Source organism: Vanellus vanellus (genome assembly GCF_965231255.1).
Source record: "Vanellus vanellus genome assembly, chromosome: 3".
Lineage (NCBI taxonomy): Eukaryota > Metazoa > Chordata > Aves > Charadriiformes > Charadriidae > Vanellus > Vanellus vanellus.
Genome location: NC_138907.1, coordinates 27,549,173 through 27,576,023, shown reverse-complemented (window position 1 = coordinate 27,576,023; position 26,851 = coordinate 27,549,173). Strand labels below are relative to the sequence as shown.

Genomic DNA, 26,851 nt, shown 5'->3' with positions numbered 1-26,851 from the left:
TGCGGGTAGGATTAAAGGGAGGACAGGGACAGGTGACATTACAGTGTGGGGGGTCTGCTACAAGCCACCTGACCAGGAAGACTGAGTGGATAAGGCCCTCTATAGACAGATAGGAGCAGCTTCATGTTCACAGGCCCTGGTCCTCATGGGGCACTTCAGCCACTATTGGAGGGATGACACGGCAGGGCATAAGCAATCCAGGAGGTTCCTGGAATGTATTGACTGCAACTTCCTTTTTCAAGTGATAGAAAAACCAATGAGGAGAGGTGCTATTCTGGACCTTGTTCTCATCAACAAGGAGGGGCTGGTACTCAATGACAGCCTTGGCTGCAGTGACCATGAAATGATGGAGTTCAAGATCCTTAGGACAGCGAGGAGGGTGCACAGCAAGTGTGCTACCGTGGATTTCAGGAGAGCAGACTTTGGCCTTTTCAGGGATCTGCTTAGCAGACTACCATGGGATAAAGCCCTGGGGGGAAGAGGGTCCCAAGAATGCTGTTTAACATTCAAGGATCACCTCCTCCAAGCTCAGGAGCAACACATCCCAACAAAGAGAAAGTTGGGCAAAAATGCCAGGAGGCCTGCATGGATGAGCAAGGAGCTCCTGGACAAACTCAAACAGAGGGTGGAAGCCTACAGAGGGTGGAAACAAGGACAGGTAGCCTGGGAGGAATGCAGAGAAATTGTCCAAGCAGCCAGGGATCAGGTTAGGAAAGCTAAAGCCCAAATAGAGTTAAATCTGGCCAGGGACGTCAAGGGAAACAAGAAAAGCTTCTACAGATATGTCATTGATAAAAGGAAGATTAGGGAAAATGTGGGCCCTCTCTGGAAGGAAACAGGAGACCTGGTTACCTGGGATATGGAAAAGGCTGGTTACTCAGTGACTTTTTTGCCTCAGTCTTCGCTGCCAAGTGCTCTAGCCACACCACCCAAGTCGCAGAAGGCAACATTGGGTACTGGGAGAATGAGGTAGCACCCAATGTAGGAGAAGACCAGGTTTGAGACCATCTGAGGAACCTGAAGGTGCGCAAATCCATGGGACCTGATGAGATACATCTGCGGCTCCTGAGGGAGCTGGTGGATGAAGTTCCTAAGCTGCTGTCCATCATTTTTTAGAAGCTGTGGTAGTCCAGTGAAATTCCCAGTGCCCAGAAAAGGGGAAACATAACCCCCATTTTGAAAAAGGGAAGAAAGGAAGACCTGGGGAACTACAGGTCAGTCAGTCTCATCTCTGTGCCCAGCAAGATCATGGAGCAGATCCTCCTGGAAACTATACTAAGGCATGTGGAAAATAATGAGGTGATTGGTAACAGCCAACATGGCTTCACTAAAGGCAAATTGTGCCTGACAAATTTGGTCCCTCTTTACACTATTGCTAATTGCATACAATTATTGAGTTACAGTTCTATCACTTCGTTGTTATAAATTGCAGCCAAATATTATTTAATTACAGTTCTATAACCCTTCACTTTAACCTCCCACATCACTCAGTAACAAATTTGCAATTCTGTCACCCTTTAACTTCTCACATCAAGTCTTTCAGATGTAGACCAAGTGGAGAGTCCAGTGGATAGCCCAAGGGGCTTTCTTCTGATATTCTGACAGCTTTGGTTAATGAAGTAGGTCAGCTTTGTTATCATCTGTGGGCATCTGTGTTCCTCCTGTCAAAAGATCTGCCCTCTCTTGTTCTTGAACTGCTTTTACAACCTGTTCATTATTTCTCATGTTTCTAGACCCTTCTGTATCCCTTTCTCTGCCTAGTCCCCTTTCAAATAAACAAGCTGCCCCTTAAATGCTCTTTCCCCATTGGTCCAATTTGCTACCTCCATGCCCCAATTTTGTATTTCTAAAACCATTTCCTAGGTAATATTGGTCCTAAACAGTATTACTGATGTTGTTACTTAGAGACTGATGGATTTGCAAGATTCTACCCCTGCAAAAGTTGCCCAAGACTGCCTTTCTGTTGTCTGCTCAATATCAATTACATATTCTTTATTTTAAACACTTTCTAAGACATCAGTCTACTTCAACCTTTTTTCCTTGACCTGGTTTTGATTAAGTGTGCTTTATTTCTATACCACTTAGCTCTTTCTTGGTTTATATGCACAGGTACCAGGTTAAGGAACGTACCTTTATGTGCTTTTTATCATGATGGGGTTTTTTTGCTCACAAATTATACTACTTGTCAGGAAGCAGCGAGGGGAAGAGGAGCCAGGAGCTGACCATAAAAAGGCAGGCAGAGGCAATGGCCTCACCAGCAAGGGCTCAGCCCCTCCCTAGCAGCACTATCTCAGAGTTGGCCCTGAGTCCAGGTTGCCAAATCTCCATCCCCTTCCAGGAAGAGAGGGATGCTCTTAGCTCCTTTCCAGTGCTCTCTCTCAGATGTTCTATCAAAAATCATTAGCCTTGGCATCTGCTGATCATCTCCCTGTTTTCAGCAGAGACCCTTTGTTGTTATGGGGTCCCGTACTCCGGCAGAACTTGTTGCTCATAATGTCAGTCCTCCCTTAGATTAGGACCAGATACTTTTCTGTTCTTTAAAGAGATGATTGGAAGTGAAGAAACTGATGAAATTTAACAGTGTTAAAGACGAATAACTCAAATTTAAATGGTGGCTTTTCAGTTATATCTTGCTTATGTGTTTGGAACTTTAGTAGTATTTATTAATGATCAGTTCTGGTTAAGTATAACTTTTATGAGTTAAACTCTTACAAGACTTTTAAAAATGTGTTTCTTTCTGTTTCTTTTAGTATCTCCTGAAGCAATTGGATTCCTGTCTGCTGTTGGGGTGTTCATCGTTCTCATGTTGCTACTTTTCCTATATATTAATAAGAAGATGTGTTTTGAAAATGTTAGTGGTTTCCCAGATCTTGATTCAGGATACACTACAAGAAAGAATTCACAAGATAAACTTTGTAAGTATCTGAAATACAGTATACTAAACTTAATTAGAAGAATGCTCATTTTTACAAGGTTGTGTAAAAATACACAAATAATCACTTGACTCAAGTGATAAAAACAGACAACGTTGACTTTTCTTGTGACTGTGCAGTATGTGGAAAGGAAGAATTCTTTGTATTCAAAAGCCACAGAAACAGCTCTATAACCAAAGAGTTGACATTTACTGTGGGAAGCTATTTCTCTTGCACTATGAGAATACTCTTGAACTTTTTTTTTTTTTTAAATGTTCCGTAATTGTGTATAATTAAATCTTCTCATGTAAATTTGTGAATGGCATTCTTGGATTTTCACTCAGCCTATTAAAATCCTTCACTGACATTTTGGAGAAGGTCTTGCATTTACATTTTAAAGAAGTAAAACATTAGAAACTAAAGACATCTGATCTCTGGCTAACAAATTATTTCTATTTTTTTTTTTTAATAGAAAAAGGTTTTTAAGGATAATGTGAAATTATAAAAAAATAGGCCTTGAAAAAGATACTGAGGCTCAATAAAATAACCCCTTTCTACTTCTGGGCTGTGGAAATTGAATGGGCTTTGTTAGCTGACTTGAGAGGAAGAGACAGGCACCAGAGAACAGAATGGAAAATTTGAGAGATTTTCTTCCCTTCTGCCTCTTTAAAAGGTGCAGCTAAATTTTTATTTTCAATATGCTTGGAGACAGAAAAAGTTCTCGCCCCCGGAAATTAAGTCTGTCATTTTAATTTTCTTTTTGCTACAAAATAGGTCTTCATGTTCCGAAATATCTTACCTTATGTAAAAGACAACAAATATTTTGGGGTGAAGAAGTCTCCATGATGCATGTTTTTGTTCAGCTATTATGGTAAAAGCTTGTTTTAGTGCGACATTGATGAAAGTATGTAATTTAAATGTCTCACAACTTCTTCTTTGCAGGTTAGAATAAAAAAAAAGTGTTTCCACCTCACACAGTTGTCTTAGTTTTGAAAATAATGCATTTAATTATGGCTAGTTGATGCTGCAGTTGATGAAAGACTATATTTTCCTGGTTGATTGTGGCTTCATTTCAAGATATTTACTTAACTGCTTTCTTATTATTTTCAATGCATATTGAATAGAAAGAGCAAAGATGCAACTTCCCCTGGTAAATGTATTGAGTTTGAGATAGCAAAAGCAAATAGCTCTGAAATTGAACTTGGAGAAATGCAATTGATCAGTTTGCGAAACGGAGGACCTTTCTGTATTAAAAGTTGTTGCTGAATGGATTGGACCAATGGCGTTTTTCAGAAACTTCCACCAAAACCTGAGCCTTCCTTCTGTGTCTTCTCTGGTCGACACGCTTAGCAGTGCTGTGGATGATCTGACCAGTGCTGTTGGAGAAGTTGGCTACAGTGTAGCTGATTCAGTAACAGAACAAGTAACAAGCATGATAAATGGCCTTTGTGCAGAAGATGAAAGCTCCAAAATGCAGAATGATAAACCTGTGCAAGGGAGAGAGGAATATACACCATCATTAGCTCATTCTCAGGAAAGTAATATGAAAGCAAAGAGGGGTATTGCAGAACATAAAGAGACTCATTATACTAATTTGCTAGGTTTTGTAAAAAAAGATACTAGTCAAGATGGAGTATCTGGCCGTGTTGTGGACAAAAACCAGTGCCAGTTACAAGGCAGAGATAGTGATAATCAATTAAGTGACACGGAAGTACCTCAGAATTCGAAGAATGTAGGAGGACCTTTAAAAAGGGAAGCAGTAGGAGGAAATGAGTGTTTTGTAAATGCTAAGTTCTTGAAGGATACGAACCTGAAAAGTAACAAATTTACAATGGAGCAATCTATTGAAGAACAAGACAATTGCCTACGTGCAGTATCACATAATTCGAAGAATTACTTACATAGAAAAATCAAACCACAGTCACCTGGAGTTGATTTTAAGGATTCTGAAGAAGTGCACAGTATGAATGTTCCCCAAGATTTAGAAACAAAACTTGTGGAAGTACAGAAGCAAAAATTATCAGACTCCAGCTTGAAGAAGACACACAATGACCGTCCCAATTGCATTAATGAATTCAGAGAAAAGAAATCTGAAGCCTTTTTTGACAGAAAAGGAAAATCTGTATCAAAGTATGAAGATACTGTGTCAACTACAATTGCAAAAGCGGGTAAAAAGAAGAACTCAAAGAAATCAGAAAGGAATTCAAAAGAGCTATGTAGTAAGAAGACAGCAGGAAAAGGTGAGGAGCCCATCAGCAAACTGCGTTCTTCAGCCTTTCCTGAAACTTATGATACTTCCTACTTTTTTTTCACCTAATTTACACATTTAATAATAGTATTTCCTGTGGATGAAAGTAGGTCTGTGTTGTCAGTGCTTCATTCTCTAATTATGTTGATATATCTTGGAAGTTAATTACTTTTTAAAGTATTACTTAAAGGAACTGATTAATAAATGGCTTTCCTATGTTCTAACTTTTCTTTTTCTATACACAGTTTTTCTTACCTTCTCTGCAGTGCCTTGTGTGGTTTCTGTTGAAAACAATGAATTAATACTGGAAAGAAATATTTGTTCTGTGAAAGTGTTTTTTATCTTGTGTATTTTAAGTGTTGCATAAAATGTGATAAGATGATAAAGAAAAAACCCCTTCTGTTACATTTACATTATAGTAGATCTTCAGAATGTATTTCTGGGATATCAAAGATAATAATTTCAAGACACAAAACTCAATGACAAGTGGCAATTAAGTGATTTTAAGTATAGAAATAACTGAATGAGGCTTGTCTTAAAGGAAGTTGTAGTCTTACAAAGAAAACCTGTGTATTGTTGATATGGATGCTGTGCCTGCCATCTTCAACATCCAGTCAATATGGCAAACAATCCAAAATCCAAACAATATGGCAATGGGATTGCAATAATAGTTTGTGAGTAAGAACTAACACCTTGCATTTCTACACAATTGTTTTGCAGGCTGTGTAGTGAATTTTTAGAAAGCAACACAGGCTTTTCTGGAGATGCTCTTTCTGTAGCGAAGTGAATTATTTCATAATAGATACCAGGTTTGGGGTTTTTTTCAGTGTGTGTGTTTTCCCTTATCTGAAAATTTCAATTATTTGTTTTGTTAGCTCTTGTTTGTATGTTTGTTTAAATTTGATTTAGGAGGTAGTTTCCATGTTTGTATGTTAAACTATGATCTTATCTGTTATTTTTTCATGCAATATAATATTTATAAGATATATTCCCTATCAAAAATGGCATTGTAGGTCCTATAATAAGCAAATGAATAGCCTTCAATAGGTTAATAATTACATATGACCTGTGTTAGCCAAATAGAGGGAAGCTTTTAATAAGTACATGAATTCTTTTAGGCAAGATTCCAACTAAGATACAAAAATCAAAAGAGAAGTGGCAAGGAGAGGCATAAAACCCTGAGGATTTTTTTAAATGTGCAGGAAACTGTTTTTTTTCCCCAGGAAATTGAAATAGATTTGTATTGTTCATTTTGTGTGTATAGCTTGTGTTTTAACTTTAATGATACTTTTAAGTCCTCTGAAGAAATCTTGTTTCATAACTTGTAGTTATAGTATGCATCCTCATTCTTTTTATTTTATGCTAGGAAGTGGAGAAAAAATACCTGCTATCACTGAAAACTTCTGGATGCTTACAAACATCAATGTACTATTAGAGGCATAACTTTCAGCACTTCTTCCACACGTTGCTAGCATGTTTTGTAGTATTCTATTATTTAAACTTTATGCACACTGTTTAATGAACTGAATTTCAGATTTCTGAATACATTTCTTGTCATGATAAATGATGTGTCTAATACTGATGCCTGGCACTATATTTTAGTCCTGGTATGTCCTTCTTTAATTATAGCTGTGGAAATCTGTAAAAGTTTCCCGGGTGGCAGGTTTCAACCTGTTGAGGGCCGCATGAGCTACCATATTTTACTCTGTGTACCAGCAAACAGGCTCCTTTTTCTGGGCAGCTTCTTGCAGTGAATCTGCTAGCCAGAATATATCCTACTTGGTATGATATTTTCAATAAGTGATCAGTGAAATTGAACTTGCTTTATAGCCATCCATACATTGGGAAGAACCATATCTGTCAGACTTGAATTAAAATTGCTAGCCTAGAGTTGAAAGATCTACTTGCTCATTAGCAGTCTTTTAAGCCACCAGTTTTCCTATAAATACTAAATTAAGATTACGTACACATTGCATGTAGAGCTGGTAGCACCATCTGCAGTTAAGGTTTCCTGACATTTTCCATTTCAAGACCTCTCAGTTACTTGTGACTGTGTGCCAAATTTGAAATATTTGGGATGAAATTTGGCATGCTTTCTGTCTGTGATATTTTTTTTTAAGCTATAGTTGAAAATCTTTAGCTGTTTCCAGAAATAGAGTATGGGAAAAACATGCTTGTTGTCTGTGCAAAAAAAAAAGTGCATTTCACATCCACTTCACTAAGATGCTTTGTCACCTTTGTATATTGGAGTATGTACTTGAAATCTGGGAGAGCACTTTTCCCATGTCAGAGATGCCCATGTTCTTCTATGAAAAAAACATGTAAGTTTGATGAAATTGTAAGTCTTTGGAAACTTTGCCTTTGGAGAAGGCATAGTAAACACTTCTTGTAATTTGCTTGTTAAATTCACTGACCATCCCATTTGTATTCATATGCTTCATTGTAGGGGTTGAAGAACAGAGCAGGTCTTATCCTGCTTTTGATACTTACAGTTACTGAAGGACAGCGGAAGTTTGAACAGAAGAATTGAGAATAAACATGACTTATGTGAGGACAGAAACTTCCTGAAAAAATGTGACATGATGCAGGTGGTAGACTGGGATTTGAAGTAGGATGGGTGACAGCTATGGAGAGAACTGATAACATTATATGAAAGTGGAGAGACTAAGGTTACGTGAGTAGTTGATTAGGTGCGAATAAAGAGAATTTGGGATTGAATAGACAAAGAGAATAAAGAGGAAATCCCCATAAGAGACCAAAACCTGGTGCTTGGAGCAGGAACCTGGAGTATGGGGCTGGGAGATAGGAACTTGGGATAAGATTCTACTCGTATAAATGCAACTTTGCAAAAGATGTCTTACCTAAACTTGCAGCATAGGCTTTTCTGTATGAGTACCAGGGAGAAATAGACCTCTAGGAAGTGATTTTACTCATCTACTCTAGAGGCTTACCTCAAAGTGGGAAGGAAGGACCTCTGTCGTAGGAAGAGGCAAACACTTGACTGTGAAAATGGCTGGCATAGGTTGAGTTACTTCAATTTTAAATGGCTGAATTTTGAGTAAGCTGGATACCTCCTTTAGTCGGAATACCCAGGCAGAGGAGTCAGACTGGCTGGGCATGATGACAGAAACTAATGGGAGCAGAAATACAGAACTAGAGCTAGGACAGGGACTGGAGGAGGCCATAAAGATAGGGAGGGGAGAAGCAGTTGAGAGTGGCTGGATGGCATGTTAGACAATATTCCCTTGCTTCAGGAGCTGAGAAACAGCACTAAATGGGTACATTGGCAAATCATATACCATAGGCTTGCTCACAGAGTAGTGGTAATGCTGACCTTTATTGAGTTTACATGAACTCTTTTAATGCCTATTAGAGTTTCAGACCTACAGAACCTCTGCATGGCGTGTTAAATTTGGACAGAATCCATTTGAGGTTTGAAAAAGGGAGGGGGAAGTTTTCCTTTTACAGAAATAAAAATGCAGCTGAATCTTTGACTTGTGGGAGGAAGTGATACTTGAGATGTAGTTAGAAGAAGTTGGCCACAGGAGTGGGCATTATAGAGGAACTAGTATAAAAGAATTAATGAGATAGTTTCTTCTGTGATGTCCACAATGAAAATCTGCATTAATTTCAGTTATTGAACAAGGGACTGTTTATTGTAAGTTAAATAAAATTGTGCATGCAAACATCTTTCACTAGCTTTTTCCCATTTGTTATTGTGAGTTTAAGTACTACTGACATAAATACCCTAAGAAGATTTTGTTGTAGGCTTCTCTTTGTAAATCAGTTTCATTTCTACATTATACTGCATGCTCGCAGCAAAAATCAGCTGGGAATGGAGGATCAGGAGCCGCCTTTTTGATATGTTAGGTATCCAAATGTAATATTGCAGCAGTGTTGGATTTACTTTACATAAATTATTTTGAGCATTTTCATACTTAATAAAGGGTTTCAAGAACTTCAGTGTGTGCTGCCTTACATAAATGGATCCATTTTCTGTTGAATAAGTTTTAGAATGTTTTTTTGGTGCTTAATGATCTTTCAGTTTTTCTAGAAAATAAAAATAGCTCTCACCAATTACAAAATCACATAATACTTATAAATACAACAAGGTGATATTTTAAAAATATTACAGAAATTTTAATTGAAATAGCTTAAACATCTTCAATTATAACCTCTTATGGTTATTTTCTTGTATTCTATTTTGAGCTGTAGTCGATTTGCTTTATTTTATTCAAACAGACAACTCTTATATGAGTAAAGACCAGCATGGTTCATCATCTGAGAGTGAAGATGAAGCACTGGGTAAATATCATGAGGCCTTGTCTAGAACCCAGAGTTCCAGGCTGCCAGTGGTGGATGGCAGACAGCAAAAAAACTATATATGGGAAACCAGACAAAAATATAGTCCCCTGTCTGCAGAATATGATGGATACAGTAGTGAAGCCTCAATAGATGAAGGTAAGAGTGATTTAAAAGCATTCCTTTTATTCCAAATTTCAGAATTATATTCTGGATAAGCAAGTCCTAGATAAGGACAGCTTGACTTACAAATAGTCAATGTCTGCAAGAAATATCCAGATATCTTTTATATTTGTGCATGCTCCAAAAAAAAATGTCATGGACTTGTGCACATTCTTCCTGAAATACTGAAAATTATATAATATCTTGTTTTATTAAGTTTAATACAATTTTATCATTAGTCATTTTATTTTTTTGGAGAATTGAAACTGTTTTGATTTAGGAAGGGAACATCGCAACTCTTGATGAATTCTGTGGTATTAAAGATACAAAGAAGACATGTTATTCCTCTGTTGCTAAGCTGTCATAATAGCAAAGTAAACGGAATTGGTTATTGGTTGTGGTGCATTGCAGTGTGCATTACTGGAATGTTGTGTAGATTTTCTTCTCTTGAAATCATAGAAGGAAATTATTAGATAGATTAGATTAATATAATATTTCCATGGAGATAAAAGTTGGATGTTAGCAATGGATGTTCTCTTTCATCATATATATTTCTTGATTTTAAGTAAGGGCGACAGCCTGGCGTAGAGGCTAAGAATTCTGCTGTCAATATTTTGTCAATATACTTTTTGTGCTTGAAAATAGCTGCATGTGAGAATGGTATCTATAGCCATTTTCTAGCACAAAAAGTAAGCTTTGATTGAAGTTACTTCAAAATCAGACTAATATAGACACTGTACTATACTAAGATATTCATTGGTCTCCCTTTAATATGTTAAAATGCAAGAATTTTTTAGAGAATTGGTATTTTCTAATAAAAAGTGGATACATGTTATTAAAAGTCTGTGTTTAGATGTTCTATACAGTCCAGAAGTGCTTGAAGAAAGTTACATTTTCTTGAAAAGGTTAAATTTTCTACTATGTGATATAAACGTGTTTGCCCCTGAAATTTGAAATTAGTGCATGCTCATTTGTAATTCCAAGTTAAGACACAAAGGACATGATTGAAGTAAGTTGCAGAGCAAGAGGATTGTTTTCTGATCATCAGAATTTTCAGGAGATGCAGATGTGAGGTCAGGCAGTAATAACTGATCCTTGGACACTGTGATGGACAAGGATAACAAGGAAGAGGGATAGCAAAAGATTCGTATTTGGATTTTTTTATATCTACTGAGATCTATCAACAATGTTGTTGGGGGGAATATGAAAGATGAGATGCTAATTTTTTGTATGGCTCATGTCACTGTTGGGAAAGAATGGTGATGTATATTAACAGGAGTTGGAAAACTCAATCGTATTTATTAGTAAATAATACTGGATACATACTACTTTCAGATACCAAGAGTAATGTTTTTGTCGCTTTTCAAACTATTGAGTCCAGTTGTTGAAGTTATCATAGAATAATTCATGTTGGAAAGAATATGTGAAATTCCTCTTTCTACTTCATGGTTCAGATTTTTTTTTATCTTACCTAGTTATCTTCTCAGTGAAAAGTTCTCAGTTCATCTGAGCTTTTTACGTGGGCTCTATAAGAATTAAGCTCCAAAGGCAGTGTGCTAGCCTGTATCCATTTTTGGGGGGAGTTTTTCTTTCTTTATTTAATAAAATAATTGTCTTCCCTGTCATCCTCTCAAATCATAAAAATTCATAGTCACTGACATATATCCTCTTCTGGGGAATGAGAACTGCAGTCTGGAAAAGTATATCATGGTTAGAATCTACGACAAAAGAACCCTGTTGGCAAGTCCAAGTATTGCATCAGGAAAGTTACAATGTTTCCCCCTCCTCCTTTTTCATTTTTTCTTCTATTGCTAAATATATCTGTCACCAGCTGCTATCCCTTTGCATCGCTCTTTCCATTCAGGAAGCTGGCTGGATGTAAAACCCATTTATATATATGCATACACATATTCACTCTAAAATTAGTATGCAAATTGACTTTATTATAATGAAAGAACATTCAGGGTTTTCATAGTTTTTACTTTAAAAAAAAAATTCCAAAGTTTCTAACTTAGAAAATTGTAAATTTTTAGCCACATACTTCTACTTGCAAAAAAGCTTTAATACTGTCAATATTTGGCTGTTGCTGCTGCTTGTGAGAGCGTTCTCTTCCCATATTTTACAAGTAGTGGAGAATCAACAGTGTTATTTGTTTGGTACTCTGCTATCATTCCACAGTTTTCTGCAAAATGCTTGCAATTAGAGTGATGATTTTGTCTCATTTTTGAAATTCATCACTCTCAGCAAATTTATGTTCAGTAGTATTAAAAAGAGTTTTGTGGTATTGGACATGGCAACAGATTAACAACCCAGTATTTTTCACTTTTCAGTGACCTGAAGGTGGCACACTAGAATAATTAGTGTTAGTACTTTTTATGTTCTTCCTAAATTATTTCCAACATAAAAGAAAGAATCTTTGCACAGTGATAAAAATGTGTTCGAATAGAGGAAAAGACAGAGTATACCTCGTTATGTTATGATCGTTGCAGGGGGAAGGCTGCCCAACCTAAAACTTTGATGAAAAGAGAAGGTGGAAACCTTATGAAGAAAATCTGCAATCAGAAATAAATAGTTATCACTACCAAACAGTTCATATGCGTTCAGAGAAACAGTTCACTGAGCACATGAGGTTAAAAATCTCAGATTCCAAGTGGACAGCATCAACATTCTAGATATTTCAGTGTAATTTTTAAAAATCCAAAGCTTTACTGTTCCTTAAACTTGCAAAATAGATCTATAGAAAACTTGATGCAGTATGAATCCTGAAATTTTTCATTAAATAGTTGTTTTTTATGACTGTTGCATTACAAGAAATGTAAAGACAAATGATAGAACCGTTTCTTGATTCTTTGTAGTGGAGGGGGAGCAAACAGTGTGTTCCTCTGTACTTTATTTAATATGAGAAACAATTGTCAATATATCTGGCTTTGTGTGCTTCTGTTTCCTCACATGTACTTTATAATTTCTATTTCTAAGACTTAAACATTTCAGCTGTACTTCCAGCTTAATGCACCAGTCAGTCCATATGTTGAGCAGGGCTTGATAGTGTTACAGAGAAGTGATGAGAGGAGATAATTAATTTTTGTCTCATCTCTGTTTCCCCCCGCTCACTGCTAGTAAATCAGCCTCTGATGATATCATTTAAAAATTCCATCAGAGGTAAAGTAATATGAGCAATGAAAATGGTATTTCATTTTTGGAAAATTCTGTGTTATTTTCTCTTCAGCAGATAATCTCTATCACGTGTTGTATCTTGCAACAGTGTGCTGTATGTTTTCAAAGGAGTCAATAAACAGTTTTACTAATAACTTTTAAAATTTGTTTGTTTAGACACATCTGCACTTAAAAGCGCACACAAAATTTTACAAGACAAAAATATAATCTTGTCTTTATTAATACACCCTGTAAGATTTGCTTGCATTGCTAAAAACATGTATAGTATTAATATGTTTACATTACTAAGACCACCAAAATGTCTGATCATATTATTTTAAGGTTCACTTATTATCAATTACATAATTAGTTTATTACATCTATTTTCTGGCTGCATGCCTCTGAAACTGTTTTATTCTTAACCTGAAAATGTGTGTGGTATGTTTTCACATCATTCTTTTCTCCTCTAGATGGCCATATTAATCTTTCTTTTCAGCGTATACATATGTAGAACTGACATGGCATTTTGTGTAATGTTTTTAATAGTTAAATGAAGAAAGCCAAGATATTTTGTGGGTTTTGTTGGTGTATTTTGATAATGGAATGTTCTAGTAGCACTTTAATTCATTCTATGAAATTTAGGGGTTTAAATTTTCATTCACAAATAACTGCTTATGACCAGTGTCTGATCCACTTTGTATATTTGTATAGCACATTTGATGCACTTAGATTTTAGTGAGTTCTAATATATATTTTAAATGAAAAAATATTGTGCTTAGATGCAAGTATTTCGACAGACTCCAAGCTATAGTAAATACATAACTTTTGCAGTGAGCTGCTCATGGACAGGCTTAATTCCAGAGTATCTCTAAAGGAAAATGTAGTTCATTAGAAAATCAAAATGATGACAAATGTCATCCTCAAAAATAAAATGGTAGAGAATTGCAAAGTAAATGGCACAGATGGCAAAGTAAAATGGTACAGAAGATACTTTTATATCTGAAATTTCCAACTCTTGCACAAATGACTCAAAGCTGTTAATCATAGAAAAGAGGGAAACGCATATAACTACAATGTTTCTTGATACCTATGTGTGGACTTAACCCAGTCTCTGTGCTTAGACCCAGAGTTACAGGGTTGGCTTGAAATTTGAAATCTTATTTTTGCCAATAATATTCTTTGTATTCTTTCTCATGTTACCCAGTAAAGTATTGGTACTTACCGAAGTGACCTTTTTTCCTTTTCCCTGATACGTAGAATAGTTTGGGTTAGAAGGGACCTTTTAAGATCACCTAGTCCAAACCCCCTGCAATGAGCAAGGACATCTTCAACTAGATCAGGTTGCTCAGAGCCCCATCCGACCTGACCTTGAATGTCTCCAGGGCACCTACCATCTCTCTGGGCAAACTGTTCCAGTTTCACCACCCTCATTGTAAAAAATGTATTCCTTCTATTTAGTCGAAATCTTCGGTCTTTTAGTTTAAAACCATTGGCCCTTGTCCTATCGCGATAGGCCCTGCTAAAATTTCTGTCCCCATCTTTCTTGTAAGCCCCCTTTAAGTACTGAAAGGCTGCTATAAGGTCTCTGTGGAGCCTTCTCTTCTCCAGGCTGAACAACCTCAGCTCTCTGCCTGTACCCATAGGAGAGGTGCTCCAGCCCTCTGATCATCTTCATGGCTCTCCTCTGGACTCGCTTCAACAGGTTCATGTCCTTCTTATGTTGGGAACTCCAGAGCTGGACGCAGTATTCCAGGTGGGGTCTCACCAGAGTGGAGCAGAGGGGGAGAATCACCTCCCTTGACCTGCTGGCCACACTTCTTTTGATGCAGCCCAGGATATGGTTGGCTTTCTGGGCAGTGAGCACGCATTGCTGGCTCACATCTAGCTTTTCATCCACCAATACGCCCAGGTTCTTCTTGGCTGGGCTGTTCTTAATCCCTTCATCACCCAGCCTGTGTTGGTACACAGGAGGATGTGCTGGCCCAGGTGCAGGACCCTGCACTTGGCCTTGTTGAACCTCATGAGGTTCACATGGGCCCAGTTCTTGAGGTTGTCCAGGTCCCTCTGGATGGCATCCCATCCCTCAGGCATGTCAACTGCACCACTCAGCTTTGTGTCATCTGTAAACTTGCTGAGGGTGCACTCGATCCCACTGTCTATGTCAGTGATGAAGGTATTAAAGCATACTGGTGGTCCCAATACAGACACTACTTGTTACCGATCTCCATCTGGACATTGAGCTGTTGACCATTACCCTCTGGATGCGACCATCCAACCAATTTCTCATCCACTGAACAGTCCACCCATCAAATCCTTATCTCTCCAATTTAGAGGAAAGGATGTTGGGGGGGACCGTTTCCAAGGCCTTACAGAAGTCCAGATAGATGACGTCTATAGCTCTTCCCTTGTCCACTGGTGTAGTCACTCCATCATAGAAGACCACTATGTTGGTCAGGCAGGACTTGCCCTTGGTGAAGCCCTGCTGGCTGTCTTGAATCACCTCCCTGTCCTCCATGTGCCTAGCCTCCATCCTCCTAGCCGTGGAGGATCTGCTCCATGATCTTCCCAGGCAGAGGTGAGGCTGACAGGTCGGTAGTTCCCAGGGTCCTCCTTTCTACCCTTTTTAGAAATGGGTGCAATGTTTCTCTTTTTCAGTCACTGGGGACTTCATGTGACTGTTGTGACTTTTCAGATCTCATGGAGAGTGGCTTGGCAACTACATCAGCCAATTCCCTCGGGACTCTGGAATGCATCTCGTCAGGTCCCATAGACTTATGCATGTCTGATACATCCTGATATAATTTCCCTTTCATTTTTTTTTATAATGTGCATCCTAGATTTTGTATTATTTCCTACCATTTCAAATGCTCTTATTATCCTATTGAATACGTAGTAATTGCCTTTACGTGCTCCAATTATTTATAATATTTTGGAAGAGGGGATTAATATAGCCTGTGATATTACACATCTGTTTCAGGAAATATGGAACAAAAATAGGAAAAGAAACCCACAAAAAAGCAAAAATAATGCCATAAGATATTTCTGCTAACAAGAAGATTATGAATTGAAATAGTGATCTAAATAAGGAAGTGTATTTGCTTACAAACTTTCAATTTAAAATTGGCATTATTCCTTGTACTTTGGTAATTGGAAATATTTTTTAGTATCTGTATTAGTCGTGATCTTAAATGGACTGTGCTTTCATAGTAACTTTGATTTAAACAAAAATTCCTGAACTTTAGAAACTCAAGCGTTATAGAAGCAAGTTGATGTGTCTTTGTTATCTTGATAAGCTTTATAGACAAGTACAATATATTTTATGTAAGGAAACAGTCCTGTAAATTCCTAAAAATTGAAGTTTTTAAACTTAGACGTGTTAGGGTAAATATACTGAAATTGGAGTTTTGCAGGCAAATGTCAAAAACTGTAGGTTCTTTGCTTTTGAAATCAAGATTCTCTGATGTCATGGTTTCTCATCCCTTGAGATGAGAAAGGCAGAAGGAGGGAAGAAACAGTCTGATTTTTTTTTTTTAGTTAATTTGTAGTGTTCTTAAAGCATGTCTTTCCCAAATCACCTCTTTAACAGCTGTGTAAAATTCCAGATTAGCAAGCAAGCAACGGGGTATTTATCCCAGTTCTGAGGCAGAGTAAGAGACATCATGGTGGAAAAAGTAGTAAGCTTGCTTGCTTGCTTGCTTACTTAGCACACTTGAATGTACTTTATTTGGCTATAGATTACCAGCTCAGTACAACCACAGGTTCCGACTCCAACCTGTTTTAAAGGCTTTTTCTAGCTTCTTAATTGATAAAGCCCTGCAGCTGAGGACATGTTTGTTCAGAGGCTCTGTTTCTGAGATTGGCCCAACTGCCTTACATTTCACAAGGTTTTTTGGAAACATATGGAAGCACTAAAAGACTGCAGTGAGAAAACATAAGTTCTCTTAAATGAGAATCTGCTGCTCTAACAGGCATATGCTACTGGATTTTATCCATCTTTTCCATATTGTGAAGGTAGAGTATGATGTTATTTTTGTAGTTTATCTTCTCCACTTTTATTCTTCTCTAGGCTTTCGGCACTTTATGTTGATGTGTCTGTTGGACATATGTTTGCCTCGCTCCTCAGTGTCAATCTTTGCACGTGAAGGTGACTGTTCTTCTGGAATCTTTTGGATCTGATGCTTTATGCAGCTCTTTGCCTTTTCTTTCGCTCTTGTTCATGTGTTGGGAAATATCTCTTCACTGAACTACTTGAAGAGAGATTTTCTTTCAGTATCTTCCCAACATAAACGCCAAAAGCTCTTTCATATGCACCTCAAAACTGGTATACAGGTGAATCTCCCCAGTTTGTTAAAGCAACCTGGGGAAGTCTTCCTCAGTAAATTCCTCAGTAAATGTAAAGCAGGATCCTACTTCTTCAGACTTGTCAAGCTAAGGTGAAAGCCACTGTACAAGCTGAGAGAGGAAAAATGGATCCCTCAGTGAATCCCTTGATAGTCGTATGTTTTCCAGTTTAGTTTCTATCATTATTCCTTGCATATAAGCAGATCTATTTTCAAGCCAAGTGTGAATGAAGACTTACTGTTTCAAAATTATGGAGTGAGGGCCTCAGTATGATTATATTGTGTTCAGCAAAAAAAAAGGCCACAAGGTTCTCTCAAAATTTGTCTATCTATCTGTACATTTCAGGTGCTAAGAATTACAGGCAAAGAAGATGACTTATGTGGAATGAGAACTATGAACTAGTATTCAGACTGGAAGACTGAAAGCTCAGTTGAGTACTAGATCATAACTTAAATAGTTATTTCTCTTCTTTTTCCTCTAATGTGATTTGAAGAAATGAATTAGAAATACAATGGAAAGACTATTTAGGAAGAGGCTGTCCACCCATTTTTCTCTGATATGTCTTTGTCATATTGGCTGTGAGATTTCTCTGGTATAATACCTACTGGAAGAAAATACTCTTTTTGGCTTGCAGCTTTGGATAGACCTGGGGCTTCGAATAGTACATTCATCGAGACACTTTGAAAGAGTCCTCAGTAAAGGCAAGTCTTAAGTAATCTTCAGAGCAGTACTTCCAAAATGTTTCAGAGTGTATTTTGAAGGCTAAGTCATGTTATGCCAATGAGATATTCTCAGCTGGTAGTACTTGTGTACTATCAATTGGTATTTGACACCATTTCCCACACCATTCTCCTGGAGAAACTGGTTGATCATGGCTTGCACGGGTGTACAATTTGCTGGGTAAAAAACTGGCTGGATGTCTGGGCCCAAAGAGTTGTGGTGAATGGAGATAAACCCAGCTGGTGGCCGGTCACAAGTGGTGTTCCCCAGGGCTCAATATTGGGGCCAGTTCTGTTTAGTATCTTTATCAACAACCTGGACGAGGGGATCAAGTGCACCCTCAGTAAGTTTGCAGGCAATGCCAAATGAGGCGTTGATCTGCTCAAGGGTAGGACAGCTCTACAGAGGGATCTGGACAAGCTGGATCGATGGGCTGAGGACAGTGGTATGAGATTTGGCAAGGCCAAATGCCAGGTCCTGCATTTGGGTCACAGCAACCCCATGCAGCACTACAGGCTTGGGGAAGAGTGGCTGGAAAGCTGCCTGATGGAAACGGACCCCGGGGGTGTAAGTTGACAGCCGGCTGAATATGAGCCAGCAGTGAGCCCAGGTGGCCAAGAAGGAATATTGTGGCCAGCAGGACTAGGGAAGTGATTGTCCCGTTGTACTCAGCACTGGTGAGGCCGCACCTCAAATACTGTGTTCATTTTTGGGCCCCTCAGTACAAGAAAGACATTGAAGTGCTGGAACGTGTCCAGAGAAGGGGAATGAGACTGGTGAGGGGTCTGGAGCACAAGTCTGATGACGACCGGCTGAGGGAACTGGGGGTGTTTAGTCTGGAGAAAAGGACGCTCAGGGGAGACCTTATCACTCTCTACAACTACCTGAGAGGAGGTTGTAGCAAGGTGGGGGTTGGTCTCTTCTCCCAAGTAACAAGTGATTGGACAAGAGGAAATGGCCTCAAGTTACATCAAGGGAGGTTTAGGATGGATATTAGGAAAAAATTTCTTCACCGAAAGGGTTATCAAACATTGGAACAGGCTGCCTAGGGAAATGGTGGAATCGCCATCCCTGGAGGTATTTAAAAGACAGGTAGATTTGGTGCTTAGGGACATGGCTTAGTGGTGGTTTTGGCAGTGTTAGGTAAATGGTTGGACTCGATCTTGAAGGTTCCTTCCAACCTAGACAATTCTATGATTCTATGATATCTTTCTTGATGCACTTCTTAGAGATTTTGGGGAGAGAAAAAGGGGATTTTTTAATTACAATATTTCTTTATTTGATTCAGGTTCCTTATGCTTGTTATACTATTATGTGTGTGGGCACCTACCCTTAACTTTTGAGAGTAATTTAAAATCTTCATGGAATACCAGAGAAAGAGCAATGATGCAATAATAATGATACAAAGTTCTGATCCCTGATTATGTGTGCCTGCCTCCTATTTATTGGTAAATTGGAGTGAGTCTTCATTGGCTCCAGGCTCTTAAAAATTGAAGAAAGAGAAATTTCTTGTGGTTTTGAAGCCTCTGGGGAGTGTGACAGTTCAATCCATAGCTGTATCAAGGGAATATTTTAGGGATACTTTTGTGTAGTACAAAAGATACCTCCCCTATGAGAATAGGCTGAAAGAGTTGGGGCTGTTCAGCCTGGAGAAGCGAAGGCTCCGGGGAGATCTTATTGCGGCCTTCCAGTACCTAAAAGGGGCCTACGGGAGAGATGGGGAAGGACTTTTTACTAAGGCATGTAGTGATAGGACAAGGGGGAATGGCTTTAAACTGGAAGAGGGCAGGTTTAGATTAAACATTAGGAAGAAATTTTTCACTTTGAGGGTGGTAAGGCACTGGCACAGGTTGCCCAGAGAAGTTGTTGAGGCCCCATCCCTGGAGGTGTTCAAGGCCAGGCTGGACATGGCCTTGGGCAACCTGGTCTAGTGGGAGGTGTTCCTGCCCATGGCATGGGGGTTGGAACTCGATGATCTTCAAGGTCCTTTCCAACCTAAACCATTCTATGATTCTATGACACTTTGGTAATTCAAGGATCTGCAGAACACTCTCCAGAGCTAACTTCATTTGTGTTGTTTTCTACTTAATTACTCTGATGCTGTGGTTTGTTTTGTTTTTTTTTTAAGAGTTTCAGCGTAGCTTCCTAGTGCATTATGACCGTCCTCTGTTATTCTTCTATAATAGTGGAAGACAGTTCTGTAAAGTATTTGAAAATATGATGCGTGTTTCCCAAAGATAACAGTCAACTGAGCATTGCAGAGACTAAGTTGATTGAAAGATTTTTTGCTCTTTATTTAGTTTTACAGAATTCAGATCTTTTTTGCTTCTCAGGAATGTGTTACCCTTTGTCTTTTGAAAAGTTCCTGATAGCAAAGAACTTTTCATCTAAGTAATTAATGTGTTAGGCTCTGATCATAGTTATTAGGTTATGGTTCTTTACCTGCATGAATGGCAGACAAGCATAGTGTTTACAGACTCTGGAGGCCTGCAGTGGACAGAATTCACAGATAGGGGTAGAAAGCACATGTGTAATTCAGTATTTTTCTTGTAATTTTCTTGAGGAATATTATGGAGGTGACAAGATGTAAACATGGGATTTAAATGCAAAGGATTTGTGTCTGAGTTTAAACACAGTTTGGAAGAAAACGGAGTTACCTTGAGAACTTTTGAGTTGAAAAGCCAGATAGATGGTATCAAGGCTGTGCACTATAAGTATGTTGTCAACTAAAGGAAACACATGAAAGTGCTTGATGGAATGAATTTGAATAATTCTGAAATCATGGATTTACCCCATGATTAGCAGCAGAGATGCTGGAAAAAGATGTTGCTAAAGCATGCATGTTGTCTACTGCCAAGAGAAGAAAACTAGTAACAAAACTCAAAGTCAGTAATGGTAAGATTTTCAACAGGAAAATTCCTTTTCCAGCTAGACCAACACCAAAGAGGAGGAAAAAGTGTCCTCCAATGAGAAAGGTTTTTTTTTTCCTGATGTACACAAGTGAGCAAAGCATTCTCACAAATTAGGTTCCTCCTGCCAGCATTTTGAAGTCTTTGAAGAAATATCCTTTGCATTGATGTGAAGGCTTTGAAGACAGTCACCCTTAGCAATGTGATGTCTCTGAAGTGATGTAAATCATACATTAATAATTACAGGAAAGTTTCGATTTTATTGTAAACTTATTATTTTAATAAGTCTCTTGTCTATTTGAATCTGGGATTTATGAAAGGATCGAGATCTGTCATTAACTGGGAAAGGTTCACATACATATTTGTGGCTGAAATAGTTCCTTGTGGCATTGTAATTGATACAGATGTTCCACGTTAATAAAATGTGAACTGATTTGTCATATAAACACAAGAGGTAGTACAATATCAGCAAAAAAGATTAGTTCCTTGATGGACCTAGCACTTTTGCTGATTCTGAGAGTTCACATTGAAAACTGAGTATTTCTTTTATGATCTATGATTCTGTTATGATCTAAAAGCTATTGTGTATGGGCATTCTTTTTTGTTGGTATTATGGTAATATCTGGGACCTATGTCATATCTGAGTAAACAACATGAAATTGCATCTGCAGCTTCTCTGGAAGCAAAGATCTGCCTTTTTTTTTTTTTTTTTTCTTGTTAAAATAAGCACTTACATGCTACTTACAACACTTTTGTAACTTTTAGGATTTATTGGAATATTTTCCTTGGGAGAAAGGGAAAGCATTATGTGTTGTAGTGTATAACTCGAAGTATTTTTGTTTGTTTTGTGCTCTTTTGGTTTGGGGGGGGGTTGGGGGGGGGTTGGGTTTGGTTTTTTTTGTTTGTTTGTTTGCAATTACTTTTTCTCCATTGTATTTACAAGTAAGCTGGAAATAGATCATTAGCCAGTGTAATTGCCATGCTTCTGGTCATTTCAGTGTGGCTGAAGGTTATCTGCTGTGATGGAATCAGGGTCTCATGAAAGCACATAGGAAAACACAAAGGGAAAATTATTTTATTATGGAAATTTGGATTCTGTTCCTTAGAGAGAAGCTAGCAGACATGCTTAACTGGGTATAAGATTTTCTGTGTGGAGTCACCTATGCCCAATTCAATTAGAGCTTGGTCTTTAAATTTGTAAATAGGAACTCCTGCTACATTCATCTTCCACATCACTTAATATTCTTCCAGCATGTGTTTTTATGTATATATTTGTACGTTTTGCTTAAAAACAAACAAACAAAAAAAACACCCCAAATTACCCAGATCTCTGTTTGAAACCTTTGTGCTCAGTCTTGTTGAAGCATTCTAAAATTTGTCCTTAAAAGTGTTTTTTTTTTTAAAAGATTTTCGGTTATCGTGATTTTCTATTTGTTTTAATTTTTGAAAAAGATTTATGACATTCCTTTGCAAATATATCAATTTGTCAGATAAAGGTTAAAAATTAGATACATTTTATTCATGTTAAAGTCACACCCAGCTTATTTAAAGTCAGCTTTGACTTAGAGTTGCAAGCCTGAGGATATTGATTTGAATTATGCATGACTGTCTGGTATGCAGTTCCATTAGCCTGCTGGATGGATAATGTAAACATGTTCAGAATTTTAAGTATCCTATATGAACGGCAGGTTAAAAATAGAGCTGATAAGAGCATGTGTATCTGAAAAATCCAAATCTTGGAGAATGAAACTACAAAAGGTTCATCTCTCCAAGAGGCTGATTTCAGGTGTGATTTTCTTTTCTTTGAAAATGCTCAGCCCGAGCAAATACAGCTTATGTATATGACTTGAACAGGTGACACGATTGCTGGTGTTTACTGCAAAGAGTTGACATGTGTACCAGAAAACACACTCGTAACCGAAAGGTCAGGGCCAACTCTGCATCTTTTGGCAAAAAAGAGGGGCAGTGTCTGTTCTTGTTTAAATTGATCAAGATTAACACTAGTGATTAGATTCATTTCTTCATATCTTCAAGGATTCTTCTTCAGAATGTTACTTGATTTTGCTCAACTTTCTATGGCTTCCAGTATCTCAGTTCCTGTTTTTGTTAAATCCAGTATGTTTGGTTATCCTTGTATTTTAGCAATCTGTAGTTTGGTAGTACATGTAATGACTTCCGAAACTTTTTATTTTTAAATCCTCAGCACTAAAAATACTGTGTTAATAAGGTTTAAAACGGTTAGTATCTTTTTAGAATTTTATCTGAGTTCCTGTGAATTTTAATAGACCAAAAGACAACTCTGAAATGAAAAGTACAATGCCGTCTATGTTACTTTGTATTAAGATTTATTATACTTTGAAGTGTTTCCATTGAATATGTAGCATTTGTGGCAATTTGATGAGTTGAGTGAAAATCAAAAAAATCTATTGCGCTTATTTTCAAGATCTGATGGATACAGATCAGAAAACTAGTCTTAATTTTGCATTAATTTGTAACTACCTTCTCAAAATTATTTTGTTTGGAGTGCTTCATATTTGGCTATATTAAATTGTGCACATAATTCCAGAATGGAACTATTTTTACATTATGAGAATAATGAGAGAGAATAATGATGTATTTTCCCCGAACTTTACAGTGTTAATTTGCTTATGTCTTAGTATAGAAATAATCACATGAAAATTTGCGAGTAAGTCTATGGCTTAAATGCTCTTTTTGAAGATGAAGTTGATTGTACTGCTCTGATTTTTTTTTTTTTTTCTTGTCAAATCTTGAATCATGAATTTGTATGTCCACATGTAATTTGGCCAATAGATAACTCTTGAGTAGGTCTGGTAAAATTTGAAAAGATGTTTTGAGTTGATGGTCATTTTCCCTCGTATCTGAGGAAAAATTTATCTGTTAAGAGACTAGTGTCTAATGCTCTCCTTCAGAGAAACTCATCATCCTTGTTTGATAACAGCTGTTATCTTTGACTATTTTCAGAGCAAAATTCCTTTCCCTGACAATAAGAACTGCTGCTTTGAATCATCTACTTTTTGTAGTGCCTTTTCCTTCCTGTTAACAAGAAGGGGCTTTAAAAGAAGAAAATCTTTGGAATTAAAAATATTAGTTATCATTAGTGTTAAAGGTAGAGGTATAGGCAGCAACAGTGGTCATTTCCAGACAACTTTGAGATTCTGTGAAGGAAGAACTTAAGAACCCTTTTTATGAAGGATGGTAAGAATGGTAATTATTTCTTAAAAAATACTAGTTTGCACTTTTTGCAATTCTATTCAGAGATGAATGAGGGATCTCGTGCTTTTCTGCACACTGCAGATAATCCAGGAGAGTATTACACAGAGGAGCTACATACATAGCATGTGTAAAAGTACACAGCCATTGCGTAAATAACTCCACTGTTCCAGATGCTAATATTTTTGTGAGTGGTTCCAACATTAAACTACATGTATGTATTATCAAAATATTACTAGTTGACTTACCATAAATACCACAATATAGCAGTCAATTTTGAGTTCCTTTTCATTGTTCTCTGGCTTTCAATTACTTCTAAATTTTCAGGGAAAGAAAAAAAAGTGAGGTTTAATAATTTAATAATAAGTTGAATAATTCACAGTTCACAGTAAAAGCATTATGTGGATATTTTTGGCCCCAAAAGAGAGTATCATAACCTGAGACAGTTCAAAGTTAAATTTAAAAGTGAAAAGAAATGCATCTTACAAAATCCTTGCAAATCTAAGTCTAACCTACAGTGACACTATTAGAAAAATGAAAACATTTAATATGTCTTTCGTTCATATGTGCTTGTGGAAAATTTACCAAATATTTCATAATGGTAGTACCAACAAGGGTAAGAGTCTGGCTTTTATGCTTCACATCTCTGGCTTGCGTATTATGCTCCAAAATTTTATTTTAAAGCAGTGCTGAGCTTGCGCATATGAAAAAGATAAGGTTTTTTTTTTGTCGAGTGTTTTGCTGTAATACTTAGAGAAGTTTAGATAACTGAGGAAAGGGAGCAAGAAGAGCATTCTTCTCTAGCTCTTGATTGCCTTTGTGGCACTCATTTATGTAGTTGATGTATTTCCAGACATTTAATGGAGTGAAAGTTGGGAGGTGGTTCTGAATGAATCTATATCAAGTTCATATTACAATAATTTATTTTTCCTTCTGGTTATTCCCCTTTACTTCTCATATATTAATTCAGATTATTTTAGTATCAGCACTTGGTTTTTGAATCCTGTGTAAATTTTGCTGTCTAAGTGGGAGAGAGTCTTTTGTTTTTATGGAAGAGGTCAGAATACAGAAACATAATGGGAAAATCAGTTTACTAACTGCCCTCTTCTTCACTGATTAGTACAAATTATTCCCAGCTTGTTGGAATGCAATTTGCATTTGAAAATGCCCATAAGAAATTGGTATAAAGAGGCCTAACAAATTCTGTTTAAGGGAGTTTTATTTACTCTAGTTTATGCATAATCTTGGAGTTGCATGCAATGTTTCTGCAACTCTTTTCTGAAATGCTTGCTGAAATTTGCTGCATTTTATATCTTGAATGGATATATCGATCTAGAAACACTTAAAATCTGTCAGCTCAAAATAAACAGCAAACTCAGAATGATGCTGTGTACTCCCGTTTTCATTTTAATGCTGTTTTGGGATTGATCAGATGAAACTGTTTTCTGCCTGCACCTTTTTTCATTTTGTTTTCCTTGAGAAAAAGGACTAGATTTTAGATAGAAAAGAACCTGCGTGTTTATTGCATTACAAGTGTTAATGTATGGCCTACCACAATTTTTTTTTTTTTGGGGGGGGGGGGGGTAGGGCAGCTGGGGGAGAGGAACGCTTCCAAGAGGTTAGATATTCATCCTGTATAGATGGCTCAGATTCCTACTGTGTCAGTTTTCTAGTGTTTGATAAGGCACACAAAGCAGTTGTGGGAGAAAGCATATCTCTTGTATCCATGGTAACTCGAAAGATACTTTGGAACTCAAAGGGGTAGAATAAGCCAGAGTAATAGGTCTCATTATAAGGGCAAAATACATAAAAGGTTCAGGCATATGCTTTTAATTAGTTGCCAAAAATAGCTAGAATCGGAGATGATGCAATGAAACAATAATTCTTAGTGTTGGAAATGGGTAACATTTGAAATCTAAATATGTGCTCAACTGAAAGGCTTTTATCTTACCATCTTATGGGTATTCGGTCCATGAATACTAATAGATTTGCTATGGTTTCTTAATCATGCTTAGGACATGAGAGCGCACACTGATAAAAGCTAGCGCGAGTCTCGTATGACTACAAGTTTCAGAAGTTCCATAGTGATGTTAATTCTCATAGCTGTGATGCAGCTTCTTATGAATAGCATGGGCAAAGCATTCTCTTATGTTTTACAGGTGCACTGCTGGAAAAATAAATGTAATGAGTGCTTCTATATAGGGATAATAAAAAAAGATTAAAAACACAGATTAGTTTGAGGTTGAAGATACAGTATTTTTCAGAATAAGTCACTTTAATTAATTTTAAAATAGGGAGGTAAGCAATGGAGGAAAGTGCGAAAATGTAATATGAAACTTCTATGGATGCACTAGAATTGAATCCTGGAGAACGAAAATAGAACAATGTATGACATACAAGGTATAGGATATTTGAATAACCATTTTAATAGAAATATTTAAATAGAGTGAATAATTTTGAAGTTTTCTATTTGAACAGCAGTGTTTGTAAGGAATCCATCTTGTATTGCAGTGCAATTCTCCACATTATTTCCTCTGTTGCTATAGAAACTAATTCTAGTGCAGCTGTGATCGCTTATCTAAATTCTAATGTTTCAATACCCATTTCTTATTTTGAGTTATTTAAATAGCCTTGTCTTACTTTGAATCAAACTGCACATTTCATCACTGCTGAATTGTTGACTGGTCAAAATGTTAATGCAAAGTGATAGCAAATGCTGGTTTATTGTTTTGTTTTTTTTTTTTTCTTTCTGCCATCTAAGCTATCATACTTATTGTTAAAGTTTGAATAACAGGCAAATTAAGGCTTTTTCACTTGATAAATTATAAAGGTCAATATTTGCTGTCTTACATCAGCATTTTGTAATGGATGTT

The 26,851-nt window shown here is 37.1% G+C and overlaps 1 protein-coding gene across 3 annotated transcripts in view; it reads left to right on the top strand.

The window, feature by feature from the left end:
• Window positions 1-2,788: 2,788 nt before the first annotated feature.
• The window catches only part of SYT14 (synaptotagmin 14), a gene marked incomplete at its 5' end in the record, with an annotated part of 62,215 nt that continues 38,152 nt past the window's right edge, over window positions 2,789-26,851 (top strand). Inside the window, 2 exons of one of the 3 annotated variants that reach the window (XM_082481465.1) lie at window positions 2,789-2,915; window positions 9,403-9,621. In XM_082481465.1, coding sequence (XP_082337591.1) covers window positions 2,804-2,915; window positions 9,403-9,621 — 331 coding nt within the window. Of the gene's footprint in view, window positions 2,916-4,191; window positions 5,153-9,402; window positions 9,622-26,851 lie in introns of those variants that run through there. The other 2 variants (XM_082481464.1, XM_082481463.1) reach the window with 2 other exon arrangements.